This window comes from Hyalella azteca, unplaced genomic scaffold (assembly GCF_000764305.2).
Source record: "Hyalella azteca isolate HAZT.00-mixed unplaced genomic scaffold, Hazt_2.0.2 contig5782, whole genome shotgun sequence".
In the NCBI taxonomy this organism is placed as follows: Eukaryota; Metazoa; Arthropoda; class Malacostraca; order Amphipoda; family Hyalellidae; genus Hyalella; species Hyalella azteca.
In genome coordinates this window covers 284,962-299,750 of record NW_025935962.1, presented here as the reverse complement: position 1 = coordinate 299,750, position 14,789 = coordinate 284,962, and the positions used below count along the sequence as shown (strand labels likewise).

The 14,789-nt window shown below is 35.4% G+C and overlaps 1 protein-coding gene across 1 annotated transcript; it reads right to left on the bottom strand.

The window, feature by feature from the left end:
- Positions 1 to 12,934, bottom strand: LOC108673606 (RNA cytidine acetyltransferase). Its single transcript, XM_018161455.2, has 18 exons — positions 12,732 to 12,934; positions 11,753 to 11,844; positions 9,909 to 10,080; positions 9,189 to 9,373; positions 8,799 to 9,030; positions 8,457 to 8,661; positions 8,084 to 8,205; positions 7,478 to 7,614; positions 7,050 to 7,147; positions 6,487 to 6,664; positions 5,328 to 5,529; positions 2,695 to 2,868; positions 2,299 to 2,434; positions 1,913 to 2,057; positions 1,552 to 1,778; positions 1,203 to 1,375; positions 642 to 875; positions 1 to 390 (listed from the first exon to the last, which is right to left on the bottom strand). Exons 1-18 carry the CDS (start codon positions 12,837 to 12,839, stop codon positions 265 to 267), a joined length of 2,946 nt encoding a protein of 981 aa, XP_018016944.1. The 5' UTR covers positions 12,840 to 12,934; the 3' UTR covers positions 1 to 264.
- Between the last annotated feature and the right edge of the window lie 1,855 nt (positions 12,935 to 14,789).

Genomic DNA, 14,789 nt, shown 5'->3' with positions numbered 1-14,789 from the left:
AGAAGACAATACTAGGAAAAAACGTAAAAAACGAAGACAATCAGTTTCACAATTGAGGTGTAACCTACACAATTACAACCATCTTGTAGGTTTAACAGCTGTGGGTTTCATCAAGGAATCAACGAGATGTTTTTTTTTTTAACACGAACTTGAATGATGTTTCTGTAATGTGACACCTCAGCAGGTGTGTGAAGGGAGCATTCCTACAATCAAAATAATAATCAAAAGTAGCAGGATTTAGGGCGTTAATCATGCACGCGGTGATTAATGTGGCATTTTATATTTCGGCTTCTTCTGTTTCTTCTTTTTACTCAGACTGGCATTGAAATCATCAATATCATCGCGTTTTCTTTTCTGGAAGTGAAGATCTGGTCTTTCTTCTTCAGTTTCCTGAAAGGGATAACACGAGTAGAACATTTTAGCCTTGAGTAGAGAAATAGCCAACAAGCTCTTCCAACTATTATAACCAAACGTGGATCAATATTACAATTCTGTTAGTGAAATAGACTCTCATGCGATACATTAATAAAATTCAATACATGGATAAATTAATACAATGTATTTTACTTCACTGTTCGTATTGGTTTAAATTAAACAGGTATTTAATGAAGACAAAAATATTACACAGTTTAATATACTACCTTGGCAAGTCGTTGCAGGTCCTGTTCCACGCTGATGTTGACAGGCTGTAGGAGGTCAGGTACGACGGTAGCCACTTTACTGGCAAAAACTTCTTCTTGCAAGGATGCCAACTTGCGGTAAATGCGGCAGATAGCGCGGCAAAAGTTTCCCAGCGCCGACTCTGCTGTCAGTCCTAATTCTTTGCCCACGCTTAACCATTCTTTGTTCTGGAGGCCTTTGCCCACTAGCAGAGCCTGGAACGAAAAGATTGTTATTCGTTTGTATTCGGATACGGTGTTAAGGTTTTAGGAGATTTCTTAAACCTTAACAAAAAGAAGAAGACTCAACTTAAACCTTAAGAACAATTAATAAGCTCTTTAGGAGATTTCAATGCAAACAATTAATAGCTATTTAGGATATTTCAATGCATTAATTGATCATAATCATAAAGTGTACTTTTAAAACCTTCATTTTGACAATTTTCTTCGGTAAAAAGCAATGCAAATTTAAACTACAAACTTGGCAGGAAGGAAATAAGAGTACTTTTTCTAAATAGCTAAGCACTTGTACGCTTAACTAACCGCTTGCAATTTGGAGAGCTGCAGCTCTGGTAAGCGTTGCTGGCAGTAGAGTTTGGCAAGAGGGTGAATGAGATCAGTCACAACATGACGACTGGCTGTGTGCTTGCTGTACTTCTCCAGTCTCCGCAGATCGTGTCCGCTGATAAGACATTCAACGTCGCTCCACACCAGCTCTGTTAAGGTAGAATTTCGCCACATATTTCAAATATACTGTACTTAACATGCAACTATTCAAGAGAAATGTTGTCGTAGAAACTAAATATTCAATAGGAATTACGACTCAATCACCAAAGCGAGTTTTCTATTGTTTACTGAAGAACTCTTCAAAATGGTTGTACACTGCACAGACCTTGTGACGGCTGAATATGCTGACTGTGTGCCTTGATGAGATCTGACGCCAGCATGGGGTTCAGAGACTGGAGGGGCCCGTACAGAAGCCCCATGAAGCGATGCACGAATTCAGCGCACGGCTCTGTCAGCCAACTGGGCAGCGCTGACGACGTGTCATCGGCGCTGCGGCTCACAGGATACACCATCATGCAGTTGTGCTCGCCTGTCACTTGGTTCACAGTTTGCCTGAATAACGGGAGTGGAATGAGTCAATATAGATTCGATCAGTCAGTGTGCACATTTTTAGTTATTGAGCATAGAGTTGACAAATTGATTGAAGAAATACTCCCGATCTAGAGTTAGTTTTGCTCGTATCTCACCCAACGTAGAGCGGCAAAAACTTGGCACGAGCCCAGAAAGTGAAGAGCTGCTGCGTGAGGCCGTAGGAGACGCTCAGGTAATCGATGTGTTCAGGCAAGCGATCGCTCAGACGGCACAGCAGAGGTGTCTTCTGGTGTGCAGGAGCTGATATAAACGAGCGTTGTTAGCTATCAAAATAATTCCAAGCTTGCCTCTGAAAATCTTTTATCAATTATTAAACTTTGTACAACGCAAACGGTTTGAATTGACGTTCTAGACAACAAGAAATGTGTAACCCAAGCTACAAACTCGATAATAATAATAATAGGAAATTATTCCAGCCAACTGGGCCAACCATTTCAATACAGAAAAATTTTAAAATACTTTATGACTCAGTAAGACAAACCAAGAGGCTCAGATAAATCTAGCAAATCCTCTTCATCAGTCTCCGAGGGCTGTTCCTGGACCTCCGTAAGGTCAACAAGGCGACCTCTGTAGTAGTCTTGTAGCTGCAGCAGCGCTCGTGACCCGTAACCCATTCCCTAGACATAAAATATTTTATTATATATATGTTCTAACTGCATCATTTTATGGCGGATAACTATTAGCATTAAATTGCCACAAAATTTTCTTTTAAATCTTCTGTGAATAGTGTTACAAATAATCATTTCTACTTCAGCAAAGAAAATGCAACAACATATTTAACCAAAGCACTGAAATGAATACCTTGCTGACCCATTTGAGTATATAAACAAAGCACCAAATACTGAGAGAATATTTAGGCCTTGGAAAACTTAGTTACCTGGAAATCGGGATGCGTAGCAATGCGGACCACCCTGGCGCCGACCAGGGAAGCCAAGTCAGGGTCGCGGAACTGCGACGCGAGCATCCAAGCGACCAGGTCACCTGGCGGCCGCTCGCCCTGACGCATGACGCGCTGCGCTACAGACGACGACACCCCGCCTTCTATGCATACCTGAAAACATAAGTCCAGTTAGTGACGCGAGAATGTGAACCAATTTGATAAGTGGTAACAGTAATAATATGCGTTTAAAAATTACTTTTTAAAGACAACATTTCTAAAGAATACAGTGTCTCCTATGTTACACATCTACAATGAATTCTTATTTTATTTCCATATATTAATAAAAATTAATTTATAATTTTTTTTAATATTAATATATAAAAACATTAAATTTTTAAAATTATTTATTCTGTCAATTGATTCATGCCTTGTCTTTAACTTTGCACTAGTATGCAAAATTTCAGATTGGTTGAACAGGTAGAAGTGTGTTGAATATCGAATATAAGATTTGTAGAAGAAAAATTTTTTTTTTTAAATTTTTCAAATTACAAAATAAATTTTTTTAATTTTAAAATTATATATTCTGTTAATTGATTCATGCATTGTCTTAAACTTTACGCAAGTGTGCAAAATTTTAGATCAATTGGACAGGTAGAAGTGTGTTAAATATTGATTATAAGATTTATAGCAGACAGACAAACAAACAGACAAGAAGTGAAATTAAAGAGAAGTGAGGTTGAAATAATATACGTTTAAAAATTACTTTTTAAAGATTGTCTCCAATCTTACGGATGTACAATGAATTTCTCATTTAATTTTTGAATACTAAAAAATTAATTTTTCAATTTTTTAATATATAAAAAATTTTTTAATATATAAATTTTTTTCAATATTATTTATTCTGTTAATTGATTCATGCGTTGCCTCTGATTTCACACAAGTGTGCAAAATTTCAGGTCAATTAGACAGGTAAAAGTGTGTCGAATATCAGTTATAAGATTAGTAGCTGACAAAATTATTTTTTCAATTTTTTAATATTGAAAAAAAAAACTTTTTTTAATTTTTAAAATTATTTATTTTGACATTTGATTCATGCATTGTCTCCAACTTTACGCAAGTGTGCAGAATTTCAGATCGATAGGATAAGTAGAAGTGTGTTAAATTTCGATTACAAGATTTGTAGCAGAAAGACAAAGAAACAAACAAACAAAGAGACAAGAAGTGAAGTTGAAGAGAAGTGTTGTAAATAGGTTGAATTAACGTTTTCATGTTTTGGTGTGATCCAAATGAATTAATTTCACTGTTTAGATTCTAATACCTATGTCCGTTGGTGTCAGTCGTTGTTGACAAACAAGTTTGATGCACTTTCGATGGTACTTACAACACTTCTCTTAAACTTCACTTCTTGTTTGTCTGTCTGTCTGCCTGTCTGTCTGTCTGTCTGTCTGTCTGCCTGTCTGTCTGTCTGTCTGTCTGCCTGTCTGTCTGTCTGTCTGCTACAAATCTTGTAATTGAAGTTTAATACACTTCTACTTATCCTATCGATCTGAAATTCTGCACACTTGTGTTGAGTTGGAGACAATGCATGAATCAAATGTCAAAATAAAAGATTTTAAAAATAAAAAAAATATATTTTTTTTCAATATTAAAAAAATTGAAAAAAATAATTTTGTCAGCTACAAATCTTATAACTGATATTTGACACACTTTTACCTGTCTAATTGATCTGAAATTTTGCACACTTGTGTGAAATCAGAGGCAATGCATGAATCAATTATTAGAATAAATAATTTTGGAAAAAAATTATATATTAAAAAAGTTTATATATTAAAAAAATTGGAAAATTAATTTTTTTAATATTCGAAAATTAAATGAGAAATTCATTGTACATCTGTAAGATTGGAGATGGAGATACTGGATTCTTTGGAAGTGTTGTCTTTAAAAAGTAATTTTTAAACGTATATAATTCAGAATCTTGGTCGTCAAGCTGGACAGGATTTCAATATCTACAACAAAATTTTCTGAAAAATATTTCCCATTTGTATCTGTTCTGTACGCTGTATCTTGATTGGAATTGCAACATACGTTACAATGGTCTATAGATGAGTAATTTTTATTCTCCAACTTTCCAGTGCACTTATATTGAAAAATTAATATTTATGACTAATTATTCAGCATAGTAAATCAGATTGACTTCGTCCCTAAGCCTCTCGCCGGACAAATTTCACACAGATTTTGAAATAATTTTCTAAATTCAGAAAACTATTTCAATTCAGAATTTTTGAGCTACAGCTGTATCCTAGCTGACCGACACCGACTGCATTTCATCATCGTTCTCATGCCTCGACGTTAGATCCACCTCCTAAGTAATAGGCATTTTTACATAGAATAACATAACCATTTTCCTTGAAATAGTTCCTTCGTGCCTATTTTAGATGATGGGTTCTCGGTCTCGGAACATTTGAGATACTCTTAAATTAACAACAGCTTCTGTCCTTGTACATTCATCACTAACCTTCCTTGCCATATTTGAACTTCATCTTAGCACAAAAATAACCACAAGTGTTCACTACAGTTTCAAACGTTCTACTCGAAGTTTGTAACAATACTTTTTCGAATCGCGCTCGTACCTGGACTACACAAAGCACAGGCGGGAGGGTCTTGAGGTTGCAGTTCTGCATTGGCGGCATAAGCACGAAGAGGTGATGAGCAGGAGCGTCAGCAAACACCTGGAGGTCGTCGGGGCTGTTGCGATAGTGTGAGGCCACAAGAAGACTCTGCGCCTGTAGTAAGAACTGCTCACTCCCTTTGTTGCCGCTCAGCAACACTTTCCTGGCGAGATAGAATAAGTTATGCTCGGTTTGTTGCTATTTTAGCGCATTTTCTCATTTATGGAAAAAATGCACTATTGTGCTCGCTATGTCCGTCTGTCTGTCTGTCTGTCCGTCCGTCCGTGACCTCAAGTTTTCGTCGACGAGAAAATGCGCTCTTTGTCACTCACTGGAGTGAGTACTGAGTTATATTTTTTGATACTGCAGAGTGCAGAGTCAGTGACTGCGGGTAACGGAATGCAAACGCACTATTGGCAACCAAAGAGATCATGCAAAATAATTATGCTCTTGACCATTTGACCTTTGCAATTAATTCCGCAATTTAGTGGTCAATTAGCAATTAGGTATTACAGATCTTTTAATGTTTTCTCATTAACACATTGACTCCAATTGCTTTATCTTGTACTATTTCATTTTTTTGTAATAATATGAAATAGGTACACAAATTGAGGATTTATATTGATTTTTCATTGGTCCTAGACATTCTACTACCGGAATAATATATGTAATGTGTTAATAAATCCGACCTAGTAAAGTGAAATCTATTTAAAGAAGTTAAAATAATCGAAATGGGACATACAGTAAATGTAGTCCAGGGTTGCCAGACGGTCTTTTTGACGGACAAATTCCGCGATTTAGTTAATTTCAATTGCGTTGGCCGGCTAAAATTTATGATAGGGGTACTTCCTAATCAAGTTGCAAAAAACTGAAAAAAGAAATGAAATTTTTACACCAAAACCCATAAATATACTAGTATATATTGAGTTAGAGGCCTTTTTTGCGCGGACTTGGCCGTTTTTTTAGACCATCTGGTAACCCTGTTACTTGTATGTACCACTACGTCCTGGAGAAATACAATTCGTGGTATGTATATGTACCACTGCGGAGTCAATGAGTTAAAAGATCTGGGACACCAAAAGTAACAGTACGAGAAGAGCGAGCAACAATTACAACTTACTTATTTACAGCATAAAGTTGGCACGTGCTGGGAGCTGGGCAAGAGGTGGCTGGGTTGACGGTGTTGGTCGCGTCCAGACAAAAGAGTTTGTTAAGCCAGTCTTCGACAGGGTCGCCAGGACCATAGCGAATGCTCCGCCACAGCGACACCTCGTGTAACTCATGCACATCCCAACTCGCTGCACGTGTTTTATTAGTGAAATAATATATCCCTATAATTTAGCACGGTTTTCACAGCAGGAACAGTAATTGAGTAAGCTTGGTAAATACCGGCGTTAGTAATAAATACGAGATTATATGCTGTCGAATATTTTCTTTGGAAACTCCAACACTAAACCAAGACTAACTAATTTCATTATATTCCGCACGTTAATGAGTTCCAAGTATTTAAAAAAAAATTCAATTCTGCTCCTATGATGCTTATAACAGGACAGAGGCTATAAATAAAAAATTGCTTGTTTATATTAAATCTCAGTTCTCACAGTGAATTAGGAGTGTTCACGTGGGCGTAGAAACTACGATAACAAATAAAAATAGAATAGTGTTCAAAAAGAAGATATTCACCAATGTCCTTGGCATCAACACGCTGCTCAGTTTTGGTGCTCTGACGACGTAGTTGCTTCAATAATTTTAGGGAAAGCGACCGACCAGTGCCTTCGTACCTGTAATCAGAAAATTTAATCAAAATTTATTTGTACTCTCAGAAGCAGCAGAGATTTTACATTTATTTTTGATAGATGATTACATTTAAAATTTGTAGCAGGTAAGACTTGATAACCAATCAATTCGGTGAGAAATCATCACGTCAATCGTACGAAAGTCTACCTAAACAAATACTTAAGTTGACACCAAGGTTATAAACCAAAAAGTAATGGGTCTACAATGGAACTTTGTCATGGAATAAATATAGCAAAGAATGCTACGCATGGTAGAATTGAGAAACTATGTCAATTTAAATTACTATTAGTGCACTTTCATTTGCTCAGACAAACCCTGAAATGGTAGATGCCATCAGGGTGATGTGCTCCCCCAGCGTAGCCCGCACCTGCGGTAGTGGTATGGCGGCCGCCTCATCCACCACCACCAGCTCCGCCTGTTGCACCTTGCCGTAGTCACAGGGCAGCACGTACTGCAAGGAATGTGTACATCTGTAGCTATAGTACTGACAAAGATCGATACGGTGACTAACACAGAAATAAAATAAATAATCGCAAGCTAATGAACAGAGAGATTGAATGTTGATTTTTTACCAAGCCTAACTAAAATATTTGTGCTGACTTAAGTATGGTATTTGATCCAATAGCAAAATAATGTATCTAACAACAGTGAATTGCTCAAAAGTTCAAGCTCAAAACTTTAAGCGCAGCCATGACTGAATTACGCGGCGATGAACTCGATTTTAATTCTATTTTAAGTATGATTGAATATGATTACGTCTTTTAATCTAGTAGTTGGATGTAAGCATCTCTTACCTACCGTACTACTCTCATAGTTGCTCATTTTATTAATTACACCTTCAGGTATTCATTCTCAGGTGATATTTTTTACAATATCAATAAATTTAACAATACATTTGTATACCAAACACATAAACAAACCTGTATGGTTTGGCGTTGTTTTTTATACACCACAACACGTACAATAGCACCAGAAAATTCGGGGTTGGTAGACTGGAAAACTTCATAATGCTCCCCTTCTTTGTAACCAAGGGCATCAAATCCTGGAACAGCAAAACACTGACGTATCATTTGGCGATTTCATACTCTCGAATCATCAGGATTTATAAAAATTACATTAAGTCAGCCATTGCCGTAAATAGTCAAAAATCATTATTCCTCAACAATCACGTAATTGAAGCGTTTTCAGCATAATGATAGACTAGTGTTGAGGAACTAAAATTAAAACTAGACAAATTTTTGTACAATGAAGCGGTATAAGTTAATGCAATAGAAATAATCCAAAATATCAAACCATTGAAAAGCAATTGGAAGAAAGCAGTCAGATTGTGTGGCGATGGACTGGTGACAAAGATGTTAGTAAGGCCAAGATCTATGGCCGCAGCTACTCCCAGGCCGAGAGCTGCAGACTTGCCACGTCCTCGCCCAGCCGTCACAGAGACAACACTGCCAGGCCGCTTCTCAGTGATTACGTCAACAAGCTTCATCACTGTTCGAGCCTGTGGTTATAGCAATGATTAATAAATAGATCATCAACAACTTCATGCTTTCAAAATGTAACATTAACCAGAGAAAAAAAAGACATGCTTAAAAATTAATTCAACCAGCAAGCATTATACTGTAGGCATGAGTTCACCTGATCAGCAGTTTTGCATAGCCTTGCAAGCTCCGGCAAGGGCTGCACGGCATCTTCAAGGTCAGACTGAATTTTAGCAAGTTCTTCAGCAGCTTCCTCTTGCTGTTGTAGTTCATCAGCTGAAGGTATGTTGATGCTCTTGTAATTTATGCCCAATAAGTCACTGGAGTTAACACGCATGTCACTCTCAGCAATCACACAGCTTCGACACCAAGAGAATGACAGCGCTAAGCTATGGAACAAAAGAAGTTAGGTTAGATTAACCCTTTCTTCCTCTAACTAACTACAAGTTTCATTGTCGGAATTGTTTCACACAATTTATTAAATTATAAAAATTTAATTTAGAGCCATCCACTAACATTTTTCCAATAAATTATCCCACAAACCTACCGTTTATTGAAGAGTTTCTGCACTGTGGGATGTGAATGAGTTGTGAGCTTGTAATGAACATCCATATCCATGTTGCACAGTTGCTTGATGTGACTCATGTCAGGCAAAAGGATCACCACAGCCCCACCTCCTTGAACAGTCTCCACCACCCGGCAGACTATGTTAGGGGTCAGACACTCAACATCCTGGAAAATTAAGCCTCTATTAACCATGATGGCAGATTGAATTTGGGCACATAATTATGGTCGAGTGCAATCAATTTACATTAGATAGCAAATAAATTGTATAAAGTAGCCATTTTTTTCATTTGCCTCAAGCACCACCATGATTGTGAGCTTGCCTGTTAATATCACTTCAGTAGCACTGAACAAAAACAAATAAAAAAAATGATATTATATGCTTTCATATTCACCCCAAATAACTTAAAATACAATTGAAAACAAGAAAAACCTTAATGTGAAAAAGATCAGAATCCTTCCAGCATGTTTAATACATCTGAATATATAACTTGAATACATACGTAACATTAATATACACAAGTTGAAACACTAATTCCTCATTCCTGATAGAAATGAGAAATATAAACATTAAAGGCCTATAAATAATTCTAAATAATAAAAAAAATTGAGAATGTTTATAAAACACCACAAAAAATGGCTTTAGCATAAGCTCCAAACATTGAATTTTCAGCTAAAGAATATCAACACCAAATTTTTTTACCTGAAGGACACACATCTTGTATGTGTTGCCAAGCACAGACTGAGTAGATCCATAACTGCAGAACTTTACAACACCAGCATGCAGGAGTAAATCAAGCAGCTTGAGTTGGGAGTGATCCACTTCACCAGATTTAATTTTTTTGCTCATTACTTTCATAGCCTTCCGACTGGATCTTTGGTAAAAGAAAAAATCAGTAAATATGCATGAATCAGTAAATATGCAACTCAGTAAAACATGAATATGCAAGTCAGCTAAAATACATATACAACAGAGTATAATTAAGCATGGTATTGTCAACAGGCAAATTCATGGCTAAGAATTTGTGGCACTGGAAATCTCAAATGAAGTTGTAAGATTGCAGATAGTGTGTTGAATTTTATAATATCTATATCTTCCCACCCACATCAATCTCAAAATTTTTATGGCTTAGCAATTTAGCAAATGATCACTATAGTATCAAAAGCATGGCACTATATCTAAAAAATATTTTTAAATATTGATAGATGTAAACTTGGTATTGGTTTATCCAATGTCAAGTCTACCAGGGCTCCTACCTTACCTCTCTATATGCAAAAAAATTTACATGAAAGATTGTTTACATTAAAAGACAAATTTGTTAAAATTTCAGATCACAGTATTGAAAATAAGAAAGACTATGGACCATCAAAGAAATATGAGCCAGTTTGTGCTGTGCAAAATTTGAAAATTCAGGTCATTGAAATGACACATAAAGAAGCAAATACTTAAAAAAAAAGAAATGTCACTACATTTTAATGTGTTGTTCAAAAGAAATTAGTGACCATTAGGTGGAAGATAATTTATCCAGTTTAAATTTAGCAGCTTCAAGTTTGTTTAGCTCTAGTAATGGAAAATTATATCTTTTTGGTACCTCATAGATACTGGTTCACTTTTCTGCTAAAATATTGTTGGTCAAACATCATACAAATGATTGCTGCAAATTCAAAATCTCTGGGCTCTAAAGTTGGTTGGTTTCCATGGAGTTATAAGCCACTTAAAGATGTTATTTCAAGAAAATTTGTAATTTTGCTTCTTAGTACCAAACTCTCTCTAAATTTTCTCCACCCAAAACACACATGTTGAGGTTTTTGCAGTTCTGGTTGTGTCTGACACTCTGACACCAATGAAAATAAAACCAATCTTTGACTAAAATGAAAAGAACATGCTATTATCATTCAATTACATCAGTTATCTTTTACCTAATTGAGATAAAAATAGTACAATCAAGACATAAGACTTGGAATCAACACAAATATGCAACTTTGAAACTCCAAAATTTTAGTAAATACTCTATCTCTAATAGGGGCAAAGCAGAGAGTTTTTAGACTTTTTCTCAAGTTCATTCTTGAGACCTATAAATAGACTAGTAAAGCATCATGGATATCAACATTATCATATATAAGATTTTGGTTTAAATCTTGAGTAAATGAGGAAACTAAAAATGAACTTCTTCTAAAAAATCTCTGATTTGACACTATGTAGAACAAATTGAATTTTTCATATCTAGACACAGTTGAGACTTGAGAATAAATATCTCATAACACAGTTGACATTGACAATTTGAAAAATTGTTACAAATTACTAAAATATTGTCACTGTAATGTGAAATGTTTTCAATTAATTTAGAATCTCAAAGCTCAATTTTGAATGAAGTTGTTGCTGATTAGATATTAGATTATTCATCTTGCACTTAGCAGTATACTCATGGTTTGAAAATTGGCAGAAAAGCTCAACTTGCAAAGTTGATAGCTTTCATACCTCAGTTCCAGAGTCACAGTTCTGACATCTGCATTCAGCATGCCCATGTCATGACATTCATGTCTTACTTGGGTAGATCAGCACTGTGTTTATGACACCACAAGACTGAAGATGCTCCATCCACTGATGCTTTATGTAATAGATGATACAAAGCAGCAACCTGTAAAAATTGACAAAACTGTTCATGAAAGATAAAACTAGTTAGATAAATAAACAAAGACCAGACTGTACAGTATCATGGTAAAGGTAAACCAAAAAAATATAACTCAGTACTCACTGCAGTGAGTGACAGAGAGCGCATTTTCTCATTGACGAAAACTTGAGGTCATGGGCAGACAGACAGACAGACATGGCAAGCACAATAGTGCATTTGGTGTTACTTTAGATTAAGTGCATCCAAAAAAAGGATATTTTTTTAATTATATGTTTTTTGGGGTGTAGATTAAGAATCTGAAATCCGTTTTTGGCGGTCACCATCAGAAATTTTTAATGGAACCTGTTTCTAACTGGACCTAACCTGCAAGGTTTTTGTTGATCGGCTAGGTTTTTTCTATGTTTGGACTCCGTCCGGCGGCCGGAAAACCCTAGCCAATAGGTTTTTTTCTATGTTTGGAGTCTGTTCAATGGCCGGAAAAATCTAGCCAATCAACGAAAACCTCGCAGGTTAGGTCCAGTTACTGAGTTAGGAACAGGTTCCATTAAATATTTCCGATGGCGGATGCCGACCGCCAAAAACGGATTTCAGATTATTAATCTACATCCCAAAAAACAAATAATTTTAAAAACACCCTTTTTTTGGATGCACTTAGCTAATCTAAAGTATTACTGTGCAGTTTTTCCATAAATCATTAAATGAGAAAATGTGCTAAAAAGGGGACAACTCACAAGTCACAACTAATTTACACAAGTGATGTATGAATAAAAATATTGAAACTAAATGAGAGACTATACATTGTTGAAGCTGGTGCTTTTCAAATAGTTTTCGTTTCACGAGTAATTAGAGTGAATCTATATTTCTATTAGATGCACTTGCGCTTAGCCGCTTACCTGTTGCTCCACATCCTTTCCTTTTAACACGAATAATGCACGATGATTCAGCGCAGCAGACCTTCTGCAAAGAGTGTTATACAAGAGATCAATGCTAACTTTGGCCATTTTTGTTAATCACGAGCGCAGGCTTCAGTCTGTGTTGAATTCGCATCAAGAAGTACTTCACTTGGCTTAATGCCGCAACCTGGTCACACCATCACACGTGCCTTCTTGGACCTAATCCGTTTTCCGCGGTTATAGAAAAAAATAACAAATTCATCATTCCGTGAAGGTTATTAGATAGCAGCAATCAAATTTTTACCTTAAAAAAATAAACGCATATTTTCTATGTCTAAATATCAATCTGCAAATTTTGATACCATTTGGGCTATTTATATGAATTTATCTCAGCAAATGTTCACCGGCCAAACACACGAGATAATAATACCTCGCTAAATTAGTCGTACATCTTTTGTACGAGCGGTCGTCTGTGTTAATGGATGCAATATGCCGGAATAATTTATTTCTAAATTATATGTACATAGAAATTAGGTGCGCGAGTTAGAGTATATTTAGATATCATATAACAACGAATGTAGTTATTCATATGTTTCTATTTTTGTCGTGTGATGAGCTGCGCCGAAAATGATTATGAGTTGCCATCACACTAAAGCTCCATCCTTTGAGTGTAAGCATTAATCTTATAAATAAAACTCGAAATTAAAACTTTTCTCGGTCCAAGATGGCGTTCGTTTTCATTACCTAGTACTTGAATGCAGGCAAAGACAAATCGAAAAAAAGTTATAGACATTATTGTTTTATGTTATTACTAAAATTTCGAAATTGAAAAATTTACACTGCCCAAAAATAAATTTGATGATGTCTATTGATTTTAAAGTAATAATATTAAAATAGCCAAAAGGTTGAAAGTTAAAAGGATTTAAATCAGTCAGAAAATATTTTCGTACGTTTTCGACTCTCATTTTAAATATAAACGGCTGCAAAAATGCTTTATTATTCGATCTAAACATTTTCAAACAATTAATTAATACATAAAAGCGTCGTTTGCTGTTGAGAGAGAAGACGTAAGTTGTGAATGAAATTATTTAAAAATTCAAAATCCCGCTCTCTTCGCTGCGTGAATTATTCTTACGAAAAGAGAGATTAAATACATGCGAGATTATTTAGCTGCATATAAGCTGATGCAGACCACAGCAAAAAAACTATGATAATTTTGATGTAAATAGAATAAGAAACATGTTTTTGTGTGCTTTTTGTGAAAAGTCGAAGTTAATTAATTGTACAAAGTTTTTGAATACAGATTTAAAGCAATCAGTCGTGTAGTGATTCAAGAGTATTATTAGAATAAAACAGTATTTTTATATATTCTAATGCTTTAATTGTGTACAATTCAACTGTGAGCCCCATCTGTTTGTCAATGTTAAATAGAGTGAATACAGAATAAATATAATCCACATTTTAAGCCAGTTAATCCTGGTCAGACTCAATATCTATAATATCTGATAATTTTGTAATAGTTTTAGGTTCTGGTAGTAACAATATTATGCAATTCGCGATAATTCAGGTACGTAGCGCTAATTTCAACACGAAGGGTGGCAAGTTCTTTTGCTTGTGTTCTGGTAAATTGTATTATCCACTGGATGAGTGTTGAAAGTTAATAAATGTTCACGTTTGTATTGTAAAAGTATATTAATTTTGTACTTAAAAATCAAACGATCATTTCGTACATTAATAATTAGATATTATATTACTCAAGAATTTTATGACGACCCGCCGTAGAGGCGAGTTATGTTGACTGAGATCCTCATTATGCTGATACTGTTCAGTGAAACCAAATGAAGTTGAAGCAATTAATTTCAGTTAATATTTTTAGTGGCTAGAGTGAAGTTATTGGTGAAACTATTATGTAATGTTTTATGTGAGAGGAATTGAATTAATAAGTGAAATAGGTGTGAATTGAATTCTTAATTCATAGTGCACCATCCATGTTGCTTTGTGAACCGTAATAGTTAATGGTTCTGAATATGAAAGTTTCGAATATTAAATTTCTGTTTC